This window comes from Sceloporus occidentalis, unplaced genomic scaffold (assembly GCF_023333645.1).
Source record: "Sceloporus occidentalis isolate IW3139 unplaced genomic scaffold, rSceOcc1.0.p SCAF_4, whole genome shotgun sequence".
NCBI classification, from domain to species: domain Eukaryota; kingdom Metazoa; phylum Chordata; class Lepidosauria; order Squamata; family Phrynosomatidae; genus Sceloporus; species Sceloporus occidentalis.
This window is the reverse complement of record NW_028316984.1, coordinates 3530458-3549873: the sequence shown is the minus strand read 5'-3', so window position 1 is coordinate 3549873 and position 19416 is coordinate 3530458. Positions and strand designations below refer to the sequence as shown.

General features: G+C 42.6%; 1 protein-coding gene across 1 annotated transcript in view; it reads right to left on the bottom strand.

Annotated features, from left to right (window-relative positions):
- LOC149313428 (tumor necrosis factor receptor superfamily member 21-like) overlaps nt 1-19416 on the bottom strand; it is a 52035-nt gene that overhangs the window by 20504 nt on the left and 12115 nt on the right. The window contains exons 2-4 of the mRNA XM_089519093.1: nt 9142-9796; nt 6277-6783; nt 1345-1610 (exon numbers count right to left, since the gene is read on the bottom strand). Coding sequence (XP_089375219.1) covers nt 1345-1610; nt 6277-6783; nt 9142-9796 — 1428 coding nt within the window. The remainder of the gene's footprint in view (nt 1-1344; nt 1611-6276; nt 6784-9141; nt 9797-19416) is intronic.

The following is a 19416-nucleotide window of genomic DNA, read 5'->3' as shown; positions in this document are numbered from 1 at the left end:
AATGTAGCTTGAAGCTTGTTAACAAATCTTTCGTGTAAAAATTTCTATGACATGGTATATTGAGTCAGCAATTGCGTGTCACACGTTTAAAAAAAGTCTACGAAGTGTCCTTAGCCTGCTACTTCTTAAAATTAGAATAAGTATAACATATAAGACTGCAAGACAATGCTATTCATTATTTAAAGCAAGGAACCAGAAACCGTGCTTCATGTGCAGATGGTTACGATAAAGTTACAGCAGCGAATCGTGCACTCACCAGAATGAGAGAAAGCAAATTTCAGGCCACATAAAACAGTAGAGCTATTCCAATAGAAGTAAACATTCAGGATAACAATATTAGCAGCTTAATGTGAAACACTAACATGTCTTCCCAGAGCATAACCACAAAAGCAAAGATGAACAGAAGGGAAAACTCTGCAGAGCATCACCAGAAAAAATGAAGTCACTGCCATTCAGACAAAACAATTTCCACAGCGGGGTCTCTCTAGGCAGAAGCAGTTTTCAATAAACAAAAACTATAAATGATTGAGAGTGCATTTTGAAAATAAAACACAAGCTTACTTCCTGTAACAGCAGCAAACAGAGGCAAAGCTAATTTAGTCAAATAAGCAGAAAAGCACTTCTGCTGAGTCTTTTGTTAGTCTGGAATAACAAACAAATAGCAACTCAGTTCTATCACAAATGTGTGCTATACTAAGTGTCTTCATAATACTGAGACAACTAGAAATGATTTTGAAGCCCTTTTTCCAGCTTAACCTCTGTTCACACTGGCCAATTATTCAGAGTACTGTAACCTTAATCTTCATTATGCATTCAGGTTTCACAGATGACTAATGGTATCATTTTAGCTTTTCCAATTTGGTACGTTATGAAAAAAGAATACAAAAGATGGGAAACCAGAGAGAAGAGATTCCTCTGTACGGATGTAGCCAGCACTGGAAAAAGCCTAAAAAGATAGTTTCTGTTTCCTTACTTTTTCCCATTTTCCTGTGTTTTTATTTATAGAACACTCTATAACAAATACCAGGATGTCTGGAAGGAGACCTGACTTTCATGGTAGACAAAGGACAAGATAGCAATAGTATCTGCATACACATACCATCTTACTTCACAAATGGTAGGTGTGACCTCACTTAGTCCTAGTTTCATGATCTTGCTGCAAACACAAAAAGGTGAGTGAAACAATACCAATATTTGTTGGGAAATGACTGCTCATGGTACAATAAGACAGACTATACTGTCATGGCTTCAAGTAAATGCGCCAAAGGGCTACTCTGTAACCAGAATGAGAGCAACAGAGACATTAAACATTATTCACTTATCAATTAATGTAGAATAAATTACCTGTGTTGTATCTTCCATCAGTCCTCTGATCTTCTCCACCACATCAGTGCGCCTGTGCTGGCGGAGGGCGCTGATCAGCTGGGCAAGGCTTGCTTCAGGGCCTCTGATGGTCCAGTGCTGTAGTGCAGCATAGGCCCTTTCGTGATCTGCAGAATATCCATTGGTGAAAGCAGCCACTTCCCGCTCACTTGCGTTGCACAGAAATTGGTAGATATCCTTCCACTGGCTTCCAATCTGAGCTGCCACCAGCTTCAGAATGTCAATACCTATTTGACAGAAGAACTATAGATGAAATACAAAAATAACAAATTGTGCCCCTGTGCCTTCCCAAAGGTCAAATGCTTGCAAAATATGCTTAGACCACGCAACAGTCACTTTAATTTTCCACAGGGTGTTTCAATGGCACCATTTGATATTTCTTTGAGTCAAAAATTTCACAAATGGCAAACATGAATTCCCCAACTTTTCTAACTCTTTACTAAGGATGCCCAAATCAATCCTCCAAATGTGTATACCATGTTTCACATGGATAATGTTACCTATACCTTTTTCATACTAGAAACACATTGTTGCCTCATGCAGTATGGTTGAAGTCTCTTATCTGGGCTAAGGAACCCTGGTTGATTTTCTCTAGCTTACAGACCTCAGCTAAACAGGAGGTCATCTTTTGGCAGAGTAGTCTAAATCATGCTTTCAAATCTCAAAATTGTCATAGCACAGTGGACCCTTTGTACCAGCGAGCTGGTGATCCACATATTTGACCACCTACAGATCACCACACCCCATATTATTCAACGGTGGTATATGCATGCATCCATGAACATGTTGCCACAAATAAATAATATGGGGACTGTCCATCTGCGGGGGGTGTTTTGCCATCCACGGTGGGGCCAGGAAAGAAACCCCCCATGGATGGGAATAATAACTGCACTATTATTTATGAAAGTTATGATTCTCTTCCTTGAAGACAAAAAATATATATTCTACCTGGAAGACAAGATTTTCGCATTTCAGTTTTAAGAAACAACTATATCAATTCTAACAATTCTTTTGCAGTGCTAATATACAAAGGCTTTTGTTCTGATGAAGTGGGATAATATAAAAAATGGTGCCTAATATCCAAACAGCCATCATCCATAGACACAGAGAGAGAGGACAGAGGTGGCCAGACTGGCATCAGTGCAGTAACACTTCCACCCAATGCTGCTAGTAACTTCCTTGTGCACCATGTAGGCAAATCAATAGCCATAGCTGTTCATGGCAGGGGAAAATGTCAGTGTAGTGCCATTCTGGATTCTTTAGTATGCACAAACTTTGTTTTATTCACAGTATGACTTAAAATATTGTATAAAATTACCGTCAGGCTATGTGTATAAGGCATATATGAAACATAAATTAGTTTTGTGCCATCCAGCCTCTGTTTAAAGACCTCCAAGGAGGGAGACTCCACTACACGCCGAGGAAGGAGTGTGTTCCATTATCGAACACCCCTTACTGTCAAGAAGTTCCTCCTAATGTTGAGGTGGAATCTCTTTTCCTGTAGCTTGCATCCATTGCTCCAGGTCCTAGTCTCCCTCCTCAATGTGACATCACTTCAAGTATTTAAACAGGGCTATTATATCACCTCTTAACCCTCTCTTCTCCAGGCTAAACATCCCCAACTCCCTAAGTCGTTCCTCATAGGGAATGGTTTCCAGACTCTTCACCATTTTAGTCACCCTCCTTTGGACATGCCCCAGTTTCTCAACATCTTTTTTGAATTGTGGTGCCCAGAACTGGACCCAGTATTCCAGGTGGGGCCTGACCAAAGCAGAATAGAGTGGCACTATTATTTCCCTTGATCTAGACACTATACTTTTACTGATGTAGCCTAAAATTGCATTGGTCTTTTTAGCTGCCACATAGCACTGTTGACTCATACTCAACGCGTGGTCTGTTTGGACTCCTAGATCCAAGTAAGGTAGTTGCTTGTCTGATATCCTGAGGGATAGGGTTAGCCTGAGGGCTAGTACAGAAATAAGGTCAGAAGGATAAAAGTAAATGAGGATGGTGTGAGGGTCTTAAGTGAGAGTAACTGGAGTTCTCTAGAAAGACAGAGAGAGAGAGAGAAATAACAAGTGTAACTAAGTGCAACAAAGTGAAACAACAACAAGTGAACATACCAACTGAACAAGCGAGACATTATTAAACTGTTTTTCAAATAAAGTTTTATTGTTAATCACTCACAAGCTTGTCCGGCTCTAAAATAAGTAACCACACTACTAGATAACATTTGAAAGTGAATTCTAAAAAAAGGGAAATAAATGGTTTTGTTGGTTCTCGTCACTTAATTTGGTGGCAGCAGTGGGATGACAAAACCAATGGGGCTGCCACAATAGGAAAATAGCTGGGTGAGTGGGACTCACCTTGACAAGTGTTTGTACCCAAGTGTGTACATGGTGGCTCGCCTAACCAGTACTGCCAACAAGCCTCTAAGATATTCCCCAGAATGTTTTACCAAAATCCAAAATCCCCAGAATTCCTCAATATTTACTGGCAATTCCCAGAAATTGGCAACACTGCTTCTAACCAACAGAAATGAACTAATCAACACATCTTATACAGCGGAAATGAGAAGCCAAACATAGACAGGCATGTAAGCTGATTTCAGTTGATTTAGGGAAATACTGGGTGAGATCCCATGGTCAGAAATGCTTAAAGGGAAGGGGATTCATGATGCCTCGTAGTTTCTTAAAAGTGAGATATTCAAGGCACAGTTGTAAACAATTCCAAGGAGGAAGAAAAGTGGGAGATGTCTTAAGAAGCCATGGTGAATGAAGAACTTACAAAGGAGATGAGATTTAAAAAACCTGGATAAAAAATGGAGGGAGGAGGAAAACAACAAAAACTAATACACATAAACAGCTAGTATGGATGTGTGTGTGTCAGAAACACTAACTTGCAAAATTAGTTCACGCTTGCTAGAGAGGTTAAAAATAATAACCCTTTGGCTGTGTTTGGAGGAAGAGGAAAAATTAAAAAATGGAATGGTCACTGGTACATTGCTAATGGATGAATTGTTTGCCTCAGTCTTCTAAAGGGAAAACAGTGCTCTAACTGGTAATACAGAACAAATGATGAAGGGGATTATAGCACATAACAGGTTAGTAAAGGAATACCTAGCCACTCTAAATAAAATATTGTCTCCAAGTCCAGATGAATCGCATCCAAGAGTATTAAAGCAACTTGTAGATATAATCTCAGAATCATCTTTGATAATTCTTGGTGGACCAAAGAGGTCACAGCAGAATGGAGGAGGTCTAACATCCCCATCTTCAAAACGAGTTTTAAAAAAGGATCCAAGCAACTATTGATCATTCAGCTTGACATCTATACCAGGAAAGATTCTAGAACAGATCATTAAACAGACTGTTTGTGCACACTCAGAAAGGAATGCTGTGAATACCAAGGACCAGCATAGGTTTCTCAAAAACAAGTAATGCCAAACCAGTCTTATCTTTTTTATATATTGTTACAAGCTTTGTAGATCAGGGGAGTGCTGTGGGTGTAGTATATCTTATAACACCTTTGACAAGGTCCCTCGCAGTATTCTTGTATGCATGTTGGTGAACTGTGGGCTAGACAGTGCTACTGTTAAGGTGAATTCATAACTGGCTGACCCATCAAACCCAGAGAATGCTCACCAATGATTACTCTTAACCCTAGAAAGAAGTGATTAGTAAGATGCCTTGAGGTTTTGTCCTAGGCCTAGTGTTTGTAAATCATTTAAATGATGAAACAGAAGGCTAACTTATCAAATTTGCAGATGACACCAAATGACTGGGGATATGACAAATACCTAAAAGAAAATGATCAGAATTCAAAATGACTTTGACACATTGAAAGCTGGCCAAAATGAATTTCAACAGGGATAAATGTAAGCTACTATATCAAGCCAGAAAACATGAAATACACAAATATAAGGATGATGACACTTGGCCTAACCAAATAGACCTGTTTTCTCACTGGAAGCTGCTGTCACATTCAAAAATATTTTTTTCCATTTTGAAAATAAAACTATGGTGCAGAACATATGTAACTGATATATATATATATATATATATATAGTTACACATATCTTGAGAGTTCCTTCCATCATACTAACAAGTTGATCTGCATAATCAAGGGACTAACATCATGTTATCTTAGAACAGGAATCTTTCAAAATAAACTGATGGCCAGCTATCACAGCTGAACCAATGGTTTTCAATCTGGTCTGCCCACATGCCCAGGCAGTGCAAGGTTGAATTTCAGGGGGTGCAACAAAGACTGGCTTATGTCCCTGGATGACAAGTCATGAGTCATCACTCATTTTTTGTTCAATAAATTAGAATCTAATTGCTGAGTTTAGATTTTCATTTTATTCACAGCTTTAAAAGCTTATTTTTTAAAGTTCAATTTGTTCACCCACAGTATTTGTGGTTCGATCAGTGTTTCAAAAATTAGAAATTGAACTTCTTCATTTTCAAATGTGATATTACAAGAGAATAAATCCCATGACTATTTAGAATAGTAGAAAGAATCCCATGACACCTTAGATGCAAACACTCATGCTAGAATAAAGTTGTCTTTAAAGTGCCACAGGACTCCTTTTTAAGTTATACAGTGGGCCCTCAATATCCACTGAGGTTTGGTTCCAGGATCCACCATGGATAGCAAAATCCATGGATGCTGAAGGGTCATTATATATAATGGTGTAGTAAAATGGTGTCCCTTATACAAAATAGCAAAATCAAGGTTTACTTTCTGGACTTTTTTCTGTGAATATTTTTGAACTGCAGTTGGTTGAATGCAGAATCTATGGATGTGGAGGGTCAGCTGTAAATGGGAACCAAATTCAGTTCTGAAGAGCATTCTTTGGAAAACATTTATGAGAATTTATCAGTTACTCACCATGTCCATTGTAATAGTAGATCCATTTCTCCTTGTTTGGGGTTGGGGTAGTAGATTTTTTCAATACAGACTTTTCCACAATTGCACTGGGATCTTGTCTTGGTCCTTTCTTTAGAGTTCGTGAACTCTTCCGAACACTGCATACAACTATCACCACCAGAACAAGCAGCAGTAGGAGAACTATCATCCACGGCAAATGTTCGTTGATATCAAAATGCCTATGGCTGGCCTGTCTCGGGGATCCTCTTTTAGGGGGCTTATATGGAATGTTGGATTTTACACTGCCACTCATTTCCAGTGCAGGCTGTCCTTTAAGGATGGAAGGAGTATGCTTGTGGTAATGGATTTGCTGGTGATTTAAAGGCTTAGGATACAGCAGGGCTGTCACATTGGTAGCTCCAGTTTCATTCTCTGAGGTTTCATTATAAATGTTTGTTGGCGCCATCACATCAGTGTGCATACTAGGGGGTGGAGTGGCAGCAAAGTTGGAAGCTGAAGAGTTCACACCTAATAAAACAAATATAATATTATACAGAAAGCAGAGAAACTGTGAGTTCTTAATATAATTCTGGCCAATATGGCCTTAAATCTGACTGGCTTTTAGAGCACTTGATTTTAAAAAGAGGCCATTCAAGTTGTGTTACAGAGCTATTGGGAATGCATATCAGCACAAAGAAGCATAACATTTACTGCTCTTAAAGGTGCATTTAGAGATATAACTACTTCTGCATTGGACAGAATTCAGGAGAAGGAACTGCAGTAGAAGCAGGGTGTTTACAGTGTCCATTGGAAGTTGAAATGTCACAATTCCATCCTCATTCATCATACATATTCCTTTATATATCTGCCTGTCTGATGAACCATTAATTATATATTTTTAAAATAAACTTACTCATATGAAACACATATTAAGGAGCAAACAAGCTCCAGAATTACTGGTGTTTAAATATGTCTAAAAGATAGTAAATATTAGTGGAAGCTTGACTCATCTCTCAAGAAAAAGATAAATAATAGTGACTAGTGTTTAGACGCCTGTCTGTTGATGTATCAAGCCCCTCAGTAAATGTCATCCAAGTATCATCACATTAACAAAGACACGTGTATTTCCCTCTCCCATTTACAGCTTTCATAAAACCAAAATCTATATGTACTCTTTACTTTTATACTCACCTACAAATACAGTACTTTTAAATGTTTGTTTCTTTCATATTTAAAAGTTTTTAATTGATATGATTGCTTTTATGTTTTATTTGTGAAAATATGTTGATCACCTTGAAATAATTTATGCCTAAGGTGTTATAAAATAACCCAACACCATTCATATTGATTAAGCATCTATGGAAAACAGTTTCTAAAGATAATCTTATCTGGTTGGAAATTTTTGACCTCTTGGAGACAGAAGACCCTGCCCTACAATCAGTGCGTGTGCACACATATGCACTCCCTTCTATGGAGGGATGGCTCTTCTACTCCATGGCTCTTCTACTCCACCACTGGAGGACTACAGAGTAAACATCACCCAGAAGGTAATGAAAACTGTGGCCCAAAACACACTACAGAAATAATCCAATTTGAGACAGCTTTAACTGCCCTGGCTCAGTGCTAGGGAATTTTGGGAACTGTAGTTTTGTGAGACATTTAGCCATCTCTGTCACAGAACTCTAGTGACACAATAAACTATAATTCCCAGGATTCCCTAACACTGACCCAGGTCGGTTGAAGAGATCTCAAACTGGATTACTTCTGCAGTGTGTTTTGGACCTGCACTATGGCAGAACACCTTGGTAAGACACTGGGCATCATTATTCAAGCAACTTTCTAAGCCATACTGATGATCTAAATGGTGAGGATATGGAATACAAATCTGTCAGTTAACCAATAAAATTACAACATGGTAGAATTCAAAGATATAGCCATGTTAGTCTGTAGAATCAGTATGTAGAGAATCTTGTAGCACCTTTGAGACTAACTGAAAGAAAGAAAGTTAGCAGTATGAGCTTTCGTAGACTTAAGTCTACTTCCTCAGATGCATTCCTCATCAAATGACTATGAAAGCTCCTGTTGACAACTTCTTTCTTTCAGTTATTCTCAAAGGTGCTACAAGATCTCTCTACAATAAAATTCCAAGTTTAAGTGGTCCTTGAAAAAAACAGTGTTCAGTGACTAAATGGACACTATGAATATATACTTATTCAGCAGCCCTTAGTATTTTAAAGCAAAAGGTCAGATATTATTAGTATTGGAAAGTATCCATATGGTGGGGAGAATAGTAGAACCATCACACAACTTAATGAGAGTCTGTATTCATCAGTCTACTACAAATAAGCAGAAACATTATCTCTGTTAAAGTAAAGCAGCTCTCCTCAACCTGGTGTCCTCTGGATCCCATGGGAGTTCTAGACTAAAACATCTGGAGAACAAATGAATTAGGGAAAGTCAGCCTGAAGTGCTGGGAGCACAGATGTTATTTGATTCTGACAGTAAACTCTTATGCAGATCTATATAAAGGTTCCACTGAATAAAATGAAATTTACATTCAGGTAAGAGTCCATAGGACTGCAAATATGACATCTTTACAGATTTGCACATGTGGATATCCATGGTAGCCTCATCTTAGGTAACTGCATGCTATGATATGCTAAACATACAAAGAAATAGCACAGACTGAAACAAACCCTGGCCACATAATTATATTACTGACAGGATGGATAGAGGGGGTCTACTGCAAATTAAAGTGGAATCTAACAAGCTTCTCTTCAGAAAGCAATCCAAATTACAGCCACTGCTTTCCAAATCACAGACTTGATACCAATGGCACCATTGCATGTGCCCCAGCACAGCTATCTGCCAATGCTCTATACCCACCTTTGGGAAGAAAAGTAGTAGAATAAATTTTCTGGTGCTGTTCACCAACTTCTGGACTTGACAGAAGTCCAGCTGCATTCTGGAAAGCTGACGGAAGTCCACAGATGTTATCTCTCTCTTTTGTTCCTGGCTTTATCACCACCATATTCTTTTGTGAGCAGTTTGTGAATGCTTTGCATCTCAACACACTTGAAGGCACAGCAGAGAAAGTGCCACGAGGGCATGGTTTGCACTTGATGTCTTCAGTTTCAGTTCCTTTCTTTTTTAAGCCCCATCCAACTTGGCACACTGAGTATGGGTTGCAGGTGGTACCATTTATAAACTGACCAGAGGGACAAATGCATTCACGGTCAGTCAAAGCAGTGCAACGTGTTCTTTCAATCAGCGGCAGCATACAAGCCTTTCTACACACATGACATCTCTCTATACCATTTTCATGCTTTGTGAAGGTCCCACTGGGACAAGGACTGCACTCTCTTAAGGTTGCCATTGTGCAGTGCTTAGATACATAGGTTCCTGCAGGACACTTGTCACAAGTCAGCTGTGTGTTAGTGGCATAGTCATGGTGGCTGTATGTGCCCGAAGAGAGGTTTATGGAATTCTGTTCAGATGTCAACTCCGACTGAGCATCAACGGTACCAAGGAACATAAATCCCTAGAAAATATATACAAATTTAAGTCAAATATAATCCATAAAGATTATCATGTCAGGTCATATTAGTTTTATTGTACTTGTTAGCCCATCAGTTAAAGAAAACAGTATTGAGAATACAGTTCAGGTCTCCCATCTTATAGACACCTCCTGCCTATTAACCAATCTATAAGGCCCAAGCAAGACTCCAAACACTTCCATTAGGCCTAAAAGACAGGGCGGGAACCTGTCTTTTAGGCCTAAAAGGCCTGACATTCTGAAAGGGCCTTGGTTGATGGAGGGTCTGGGTTTCAAACAAATCACTCTCTCCCACCCCCAGCCTTATTTCACTGCAATACTCACTCTTCTATCTTCTTTTCCATTCTTGATTGTTGTTTGTTCTGCTCTGACTTGTGCTTAAAAAGTCATTTCCCTCCTCCCTTTCATTGTCTCTCTTTCTGTCAATCCCCTCCTCCATCCTCCAGATAAGCCTGGCTAACAACAGAGCAAAGAGATACATTTCTTCCTCCACCTTTCTGTTTTACTGGCCTTCATGATGTGCTGCATCTGACAAAGGGAGAGATAGCCCTCTAACAAATTCTGAATTTCATAATGTGGCTCGCTAAAGTATATTTTAAAGGTAAAGGTAAAAGGATTCCCTGTTGGCAAGGTTATCAAGTCGTGTCCAACTGTAGGGGACAGTGCTCATCTCCATTACTAAGCTGAAGAGCCAGCATTGTCAGAGACTACTGTGTGGGTTGTGTGGCCAGCATGAATGCATAGTATGCTGTTTACCTTCCCACCGAAGTGGTACCTATTTATCTACTTGCATATGCATGCTTTCAAACTGCTAGGCTGGCAGAAGCTGGGACTAGTGACAGGAGCTCACCCCATCATGTGGCACCTGGGCCTCGAACTGCCAACCTGCTCATCTTGCAATCAACAGAGTCAGTGTCTTACCCATTTGAGCCACCAATTTTAACTCAAGTATTAATTGGAGAAACTAGTGAGTTAGAAAAAAATTGTGGGTTTATAACATGAGTTAAATGATTAGTTATTTCACAGTTCTGACTTATGTATTGTCATATGTATTCTGGGTGAAAACAAAACTGAAGGGCAGGATCTGCCACTATGTTCAGTTACAAAATCCATACTGCTTATACTGCTTCCTTTCTATTCCCTACTAAAAGGAAAATGGCCCCTCCTTCAAATATTCTCCTCATCTCACCAGCAGAACATCTTATTACACATAGTGTAACCGTGCCCTAAAAACCCTAAAGGCACCAGATCCCATGTGATCTTGGAGTTTAAACAGGGCCAGTTCTGGTTAGTACTTGGAAAGGAGATAGTCAACAAATGCCAGGCACTGCAGGCTATATTTTGCAAGAACGAACTAAGTATTCCCTGTCTAAGAAAACCCTGTGAAATGGGGTTGCCATAAGTGAACAGATGACCTGAAGCCACAGACAGACAGACAGACAGACAGACAGACAGACACACACACACACACACACACACAGAGTAGCCTCACTACTAGTGCTGCTAGGTTCAGAGCTGGGAAGGACCATCTTAAAACAGTCAGCCATCCATACCATTTTGTAGGAGACCAACAGCAATTTTCATGGTTTCTTTTTTTAATTAACACCCGGTTTCCTATTTCACTGTGGTGTCTCAATAGCAATGGATTAAACAATCAGAATAGGTATCCATTCAACTGTAATGAATAGACACAAATAAACTTCTCTCCTTTAATTGTCCACTTTATATGTCTGTCATAGGAATTTTGAAAAATTGTCTTCTGCAAAATTGTCATGTATACATAAGCTTTCTTTTAATTAAAATTGAGATGAATGGGACAAAAAACAAAGGTAACCAAACATGTGGCCTGAATGTGGATTGAACACATATTCTAGGACTGTATTCTAAACCAGAGGTTCTCAGACCTTCTGCTCTTTGGACCTGCAACTGAGGTCCATTAGTCCCAAAGTGGAGGGCAGGATGGAACCAGTCATAAAACACACCAGAAAAAGACAGATTTTGTCACTATCAGCTGTCAATTAATGGCATTATTTTAAACTCATATCAAATCAGTATTTGGAAATTAGACAAATTAGTCAAATTAGTCTTTGGAAACCATTTAATTCATTGGCACAGTGTTTTCCATGCAACAGAGAGTCCTACACTTCATCTTTCCTCAACTATAGGCATTGATTCTGGAGATATCATGACTTAACTTTCCCATCTCAGGCAGCATCTGATGATCTAGAAGCTATAAATGAAGGACTTTACTATTTTAAATAAGTGGATATAACCAACTTCACAGGAATCAGAAAAATCCTTAAGTCTGGTAAACCTTTCAAGCAAAGTTACACGTCAGTTGAAACTGGGCAAAATTATAGCTTCTGGGGCAAATATGCATGCCCATGGTGCACCCTGACCTCAAGAGGGTGGAAACAGCTCTGTAACTCTGTCCTTCGGACTAATAACCTAGTTTCAAACTGTATCAACTGCAAACCCTTTTAGTGTTTAGGGAAGCCAGCAAAGTACCAACTGAAGAAAATACTGAAGGCACACAGATACATTAAGACTGATGACTAAGACTAAGCTAATAAATGCATTTTAAACACCAAACAACACTAAAAGTCACACTGTTAGGACCCCTTTAGTGTGCACATGGCGTTCCATGTGTCTTAACTTTCACAGTCTTATATCATTGCTCTTTTATTAAAACCACTTGCCTCACAAAGTGTTCCTATATCCATTGCTTCTGCCTTTCTCTACCCACCCTGAAATTTTAACCAGCACCCATTTTCCTCACCTCTCTCTGCTGCTGAAAAATAGATTAATAGCAGCACTGAGGCTCGCCTGAAAATAGGCTAAGTCCTTGGCCCACATTTTGAGAAACACTGACCTAAAAAGGCCCTGAACAACACGACTAAATTAAGTAAGTCCTTTCATCTACCTCCCAAGGGCCCAAAACTATTGCTAAGCAACAGTTGGAAACAAAATGTTGCTCTAAGCCAACAGAAGAGTTTTCTACTGAACTAATGCACTAGAACAACTTATTAACTCCATGGGGTAAAATGGGCTGGAAACTGCATTGTAAGTCAAAATGTTATAATTCTAGGGTAAAGCACATAACAGAGCTTTCCTTTTATCTAGCACAAACTTTCCCCCATAAAACACAGTACAAATACAGAAATAATAAGTGCTTAATGTATGAGGAAAATATATCTGTCAATCTGTTGGGAGTCACTCTGATTTGCAACTGTTATAAGATATCTCCTATCCTTCTATGTCCAAAACTGATACAGGCCATCCACAAAATGATCTCTTATGTAGTGCCTAGTTTCAGATTATTAGTCAGTTGTTGTCTGAACACAACTTGATGAACCTATGCTTTCCCAGTGATTTCTGGCTATAATGCTGGAATGTGATCCATCCATCTTGCTCTTAACACAGGGTGCAGTTTCACCCCTATATTCTGGTTTATATTTGAATTAAGCAGAGATGTGGGATGGAAATTTTCCCACTTACATTAATCCATGGCTGTCTGAATTGTTGTAATTCAATCAATCATGGCAGATGGGCTAAGAATAGGATGTTAACTTCTAGTTACTCTTAAGACAAGCAATAAGGCAAACTATCCTGAAGCTATTTTGACAAGATTTGTTCAGAAGGGAGATATTGCCATTGCCTTCACCTTATTCTGAAAGAGTGTGCCCTGCTGTAGGTCACCCAGCAAGTATCTGTGGCTAAACAGGGATTTGATTCCTCGTCTCCCAGAATCCTAATCTATACATTAGACAAACAGAACTCTTTGGAACTCCTAATTAGCTATATTTTTTTGCTCTCATCAGTGTTTTAGTTGAAAATATCACAATGCTCAGCCAACAAATATTAATCCAAATATACACACACATTAGTCTGACATCTCTTATTCTGTGTCGTTCTGATTTTGTACTATAAGCATGGCATAGGATCCTATCAAGCTTCAAGGAAAATGCAAGTGTTGCACTACAAACATCACAACTATTAGTGTTGTTTTTAATTGGTGTATTGTTACTATGGTAATTTCATATTTTTAAAGTGTTTTTTACCAACTGTACATTTTCCATCAGGGCTAGCCTGAAGAAGAAGAGCCCTCCCTCCGGTCCATCTGCCTTGGTCCAGGCTTCAGAGGGAGAGAAGAATGCTGGATCTGATCCCCTCCCCCCCCCCCCCCACCATTCCCTTCTCCTTTTGTGTCGTGTCTGTTTAGATTGTAAGCCTAAGGGCAGGGAACCGTCTATTATCCCCTCTGTTGTAAGCCACCCGGATTCCCAGTGATTGGGCGGCATATAAATAAATCCTATTATTATTATTATTATTATTATTACATTGACTTTGAAGTTGTGGTAGGCTGACAAGCAATAAAGAAATGCATTGGATATATATGTGTGTGTGTGTGTGTGTGTGTGTGTGTGTGTGTGTGTGTGCGCTCACCACTAATATTTTATATTTTATATTTTAATATTTTAATGTTGCTACTAGTAAAGCTCTTTATGAAAAGAATTTTATGGCCTTCATCTTTCAGAAGTTCATATATTTCTAGAAATATGAATCAGCCTCATACCAACACATGTGGAAAACATATGTGGAAAATTAATATAATTTTCTCAATTAGAAGGTTAGAATGAGGGTTTTTAAAAATGACAAGCAGAAAGATGGGGAAGGTGGGGGAGGCTGCATCTCCAGAAAGGCTGTGGGAAGTGTGTATTATGGTCCACATTCAGCCAGATAACCATTTTTGTGGCCCCATTAAGCATTCCCCCCTCCCTTTTTTTAAATTGCAGACATAAACCCCATATACATTATGCTATGCTTTGGACCCTTCTCCAACATGTTTTAGGGCCAGGATGCATCTCTATTTAACCAGGGAGGGAACCAAATACTGACTTCCAGTTCACGTCTTAGGCAAATAAAGGACTCCCCTGGGCTGAAGAATATGGAGTCAGGGAGGGGAAATAACAAAATTACACACATGTATGATGCACACAGTGAGGGAGGGTTATGGAAGGTGTTTTTGAGTAGCATTTTATCACTTTAGAAGGGGGTGTAGTAAGAGGAGATGCAACCCTCTCAAGGTCTTGCAAGCGGATAAATGAAGTTTCCCAATCCCTGGCAGTTGTGACATTGTTGTGCCTTCAAGTCATTTTTGATTTCTGGCGCCCCTAAGGCAAACCTATCATGGTTTTTTCCTGGCAAGATTTGTTCGGAGAATATCTGACATTGTCTTCCCCTGAGGCTGAGAACATGTGACTTGCCTGAGGTCACCCAGTGGATTTCATGGCTGAGATAGTGATCAAACCCTGGTCTCCAGAGTTGTAATCCAACACTCAAACCACTGACTAGTTTAATTATTATAGCTTCCAAACCATCAATGTAACTGTTGCCTAGGAGGCTAAGAAATCAAATTCCCCCTTCTTCACACAGAAAATACAAATCACCAATTCCACGAAATGAAATACTTCTTATGATTCCAGGCTGCAGTCTGGCATTACAGAAGAGTTCTGAAGCCTGAAAAAGTTAACAGATACTGCATGGGGCACTCCTATAGCAGTATGAAAAAGTCTCATTCAGTGGCTGCTTCAGTTCTTTGAACTCAATCTGCCACAAAGCTGCATCTGGCATTCACACACTACTGCACAAGCAATAGGAATGGACATGCAATGTTTGTAAGCTTCCCTACAAAGCAGGCAGAGACAAAGGGAAGGGGCAAACAAAGGGCTCTGCCAACAATACAATACAGGGACTGTTTGTATCAAGAGTAAATAAATCCTGTCACTAGGAGACAATAACCCTCCCCCTCTGGCAGTCATGGCCCGCTGGGCAAGAGCAAGTGCATCTTCTCAGACTGCGTGCAATGCACAGAAGCTGAATGGGGTGTTTTCAAGCACCAGGCATGACAGACGGACAGGTTGCTTACCTGTAACAGTATTTCTTCGAGTGGTCATCTGCGAATACATACAAATGGGTTTCACTGCGCCTGCGCAGTGCTGCTCGGAACCTACTGGAATCACTGGGCAGAGTTTTACTCTGCAACATATTGAAACTTTTTGGCGGTAACTCCGCCCACCCGTTATAAGGCCCCTGCCTTCCCGCTCTTTTCCCCAGTTCCGCAATTTTTCCGCCAAGCAGGCGAAGGAAGAGAGCCAATGAGAGCAGGACACTGAGGGGACGGACGGGTGGGATTTGTATGTATTCGCAGATGACCACTCGAAGAAATACTGTTACAGGTAAGCAACCTGTCCTTCTTCTTCGTGGTCTCTGCGAATCATACAAATGGGTTTAGACTGACAAGCTTAGGTATGTGGCGGAGGGAGTGTCCTGAGACCAAAGCTATGGTAAACCAAAGGTATATTTATTACAAATAAACATCCTGAACCATAAAGAGTCAGTCTTTTTGTTCATGCATAGATAAAATAGCAACAACTTTGCTAAACCTGAGAAGGGAGCAGAGGTCATGCAAGACCGATCCCATAGGAGTTGTGCAAATCAACATTCAACAGTATAAACAGTGTAAACTGTATAACACAAATACATCAGTAGTGCAATCAATGCAACCCTGAAACCAACACAGCCCTCCCGAAAGCTGCGTCTCGGATGGCCCTGGTGTCCAACCTGTAATGCTTAATAAAAGTGAGAGGTTGGGACCAGACAGCAGCCTTACAGACATCCTCCAAAGGAATCCCAGACAGGAATGCTGAGGATGCCGCCACAGCTCTTGTGGAATGTGACCGAACCCTGCCAGGGAGAGGTTTGCCCAGCAGTTCATAGCAGAGGTGGATGGTACTGGCCACCCATTTGGAGAACCTCTGCGTAGACACGGGCAACCCCTTCTTCGGTTCCGAGTAGCATTGAAAGAGTCTCTCGGACCGGCTGGAGGCAGCAGTTCTGTCCAGGTAAAACGCCAGCGCCCTCCTGACATCAAGGGAGTGTAGGCGTCGCTCCTCGTCCGACGTCGGATCGGATGCTAGAGTGGGCAACACAATGTCCTGGCACATGTGGAAAGCAGACACCACCTTTGGCAAGAAGGTGATGTCCATACGGAGGACCACCTTGTCCTTGTGGAACCTCAGGAATGGTTCGTCCCTCCGTAAGGCACAGAGTTCGCCCGCACGGCGGGCAGAGGTGATGGCCACAAGGAAAGCGGTTTTCCAAGTCAACAGTCTCAAGTCCGCTGAGGCCATGGGTTCAAAGGGCTTGGATTGGAGAGCGGACAGTACCGACTCCAAGCTCCAAGCCGGTGTTGGTACCGACACAGGAGGATATAGGTTGGCACAACCCTTCAGAAAGCCCTTCACCAAGGGATCCTTAAAGAAAGACACCCTCCCCCCGAACTGATATTTTGCACAAATGGCAGAAAGGTAGCCTTTGATGGATGTGAGGGACAGCCCTCCGTTCAAAAGCGCCATCAAAAACTCTAGCACCACTGGAGTGGAAACCTGTGCAGGAGACAAGCCCTTCTGGTCAAGGAAGAGGCAAAATCTCCTCCATTTCAGGGCATAAGAACGCTGGGTGGAAGGTTTTCTGGCAGCCAGGATCACCGTCCTAACCGATTCCGGCAAGGCGGTCAGGGCCGGATCTTCCAGGCCACCAGCGGCAGGCTCTCGATGTCCGGGTGGAGAATTCGTCCGTCCTGGATCGAGAGCAGGTCCGGACGCGGGTCGAGACGGAGGAAGCATCTCCCGGAGAGGTGGAGAAGGGATGCGAACCATGGTTGTCTCGGCCACCACGGGGTGATCAGGATCGCCTGCGAGCGGTCCATTGTCATTTTGGACACCACCCTGACGATGAGAGGGAACGGAGGGAAGGCGTAGAGGAGCTCCCCCGTCCAGAGGAAAGCGAATGCGTCTCCAAGGGATCCGTCGAATCGCTTCCTGGAGCAGAACTGGGGACAGTGGCTGTTCCAGCTGGTCGCGAAGAGGTCGATCCGGGGGGTTCCCCACCGATCGAAGAGGTCGCTGACCGTCTCGGGATGGAGCCTCCACTCGTGGCACACCGATGGAGATCTGCTGAGGCGGTCTGCCAGCTCGTTGTCCTCTCCGGGAAGGTGAATCGCCTGGAGGAGGACACGTCTTTGGATGCACCAGTTCCAGATGCGGAGCGTGAGGTCGAGCAGGGTCCTGGACTTGGTACCACCTTGCTTGTTGATGTAGTACATTACGGTGGTGTTGTCCGTCCTCAGGAGGACCACTCTTCCTGAGACAGCAAACTCGAATGCCCTCAAAGCCTTCTCCACTGCGAGCATCTCCAAAGCGTTGATGTGGAGGAGCTTGTCTTGTGCGGACCACCTGTCCTTGACGACAAGGTCGAGCAGGTGGGCGCCCCATCCCTCCAGGGATGCATCGGTTGTCAGCGTCAGCTGTGACTGAGGCTGATGGAAAGGCATCCCGGTGCAGACGTTGGAGCCGTCTAGCCACCATCTGAGGGAAGCGGCTATAGGTCTGGGTACCGTGAGCCACTTTGAAGGTGGGTCCGTCAACGGAGAGAAGACGGAGAGGAACCAGGATTGGAGAGGACGAAGACGCAGTCTTGCCCAGGGGGTGACGAATGTCGTCGATGCCATGTGGCCCAGGGCGACTTGGACGTCTCTGGCTCTTATCCTTCTGTGTGAGATGCACGGCCTGAGGGATGTAGCCAGGGCCTGAAACCGGTCCGGAGGAAGGAAGGCTAGGCAGTTGTCGGAGTCGAGGATGGCCCCGATGAACTTGACCTGTCTGGTCGGCGTGAAGTGGGACTTTTCCCTGTTGACAACCAGCCCAAGGGAGTCGAAGAGGTGCAAGGCGAATGAGACTGCCTCGTGCAGCTCTTCCTGGGATTCGGCTGCAAACAGCCAGTCGTCCAGGTAGGGAAAAACCATGAAGCCCTTCTGATGAAGGTATGCCACCACCGGCGCCATGCACTTCGTGAAGACTCGTGGGGCCGTGGCCAAGCCGAACGGGAGCACGTTGTAGTGGTACGAGTCGGAGCCGACAGCGAAGGCGAGGAATCTCCGGTGGGATTCTCGGATCCCGATGTGGAAATAGGCGTCCTTCAGGTCGACAGTCGCGAACCACAGGCCCTGGTGGAGGAGAGGCAGAATGGAGGCCATGGTTACCATTCGGAAGCGACGGTAGTTCAAAAACAAGTTCACTTGTCTCAAGTCCAGGATGGGCCTAACGCCCCCATCAGCTTTAGGTACGGTGAAGTACCTGGAGAAAAAGGCCCGAGGATGTTGGTCGGGCGGTAAAGGGGAGATTGCCCCCTTACAAAGCAAGGTGCGCACTTCGTCGAGAAGGGTGTCCGAGGGGGGAGTGGACATGAAGGCTCCAGTTGGAGGGAGCTCTTGGAACTCGAGGGCATAACCCCTACGGACGATGTTAAGAACCCACGAGTCCGATGTTATAGAGGCCCAGGCGTTAAAATAGGGCCTCAAGATGTCCATAAAGAAGAGGGGTGAAGGGGAGACGAAGCGCGCTGCGTCCTTTCAGGCTCTCTTCTTCCCCTGGTCGGTATCCTGCCGGCGGGACTTGCGGTACCGAGGCGGGAAGGTGCGACGGCCAGAGGAGGAGGAAGACTGCGAAGGGAAGCGCTGTCTCTGAGAGCCTTGGTGCTGGGGC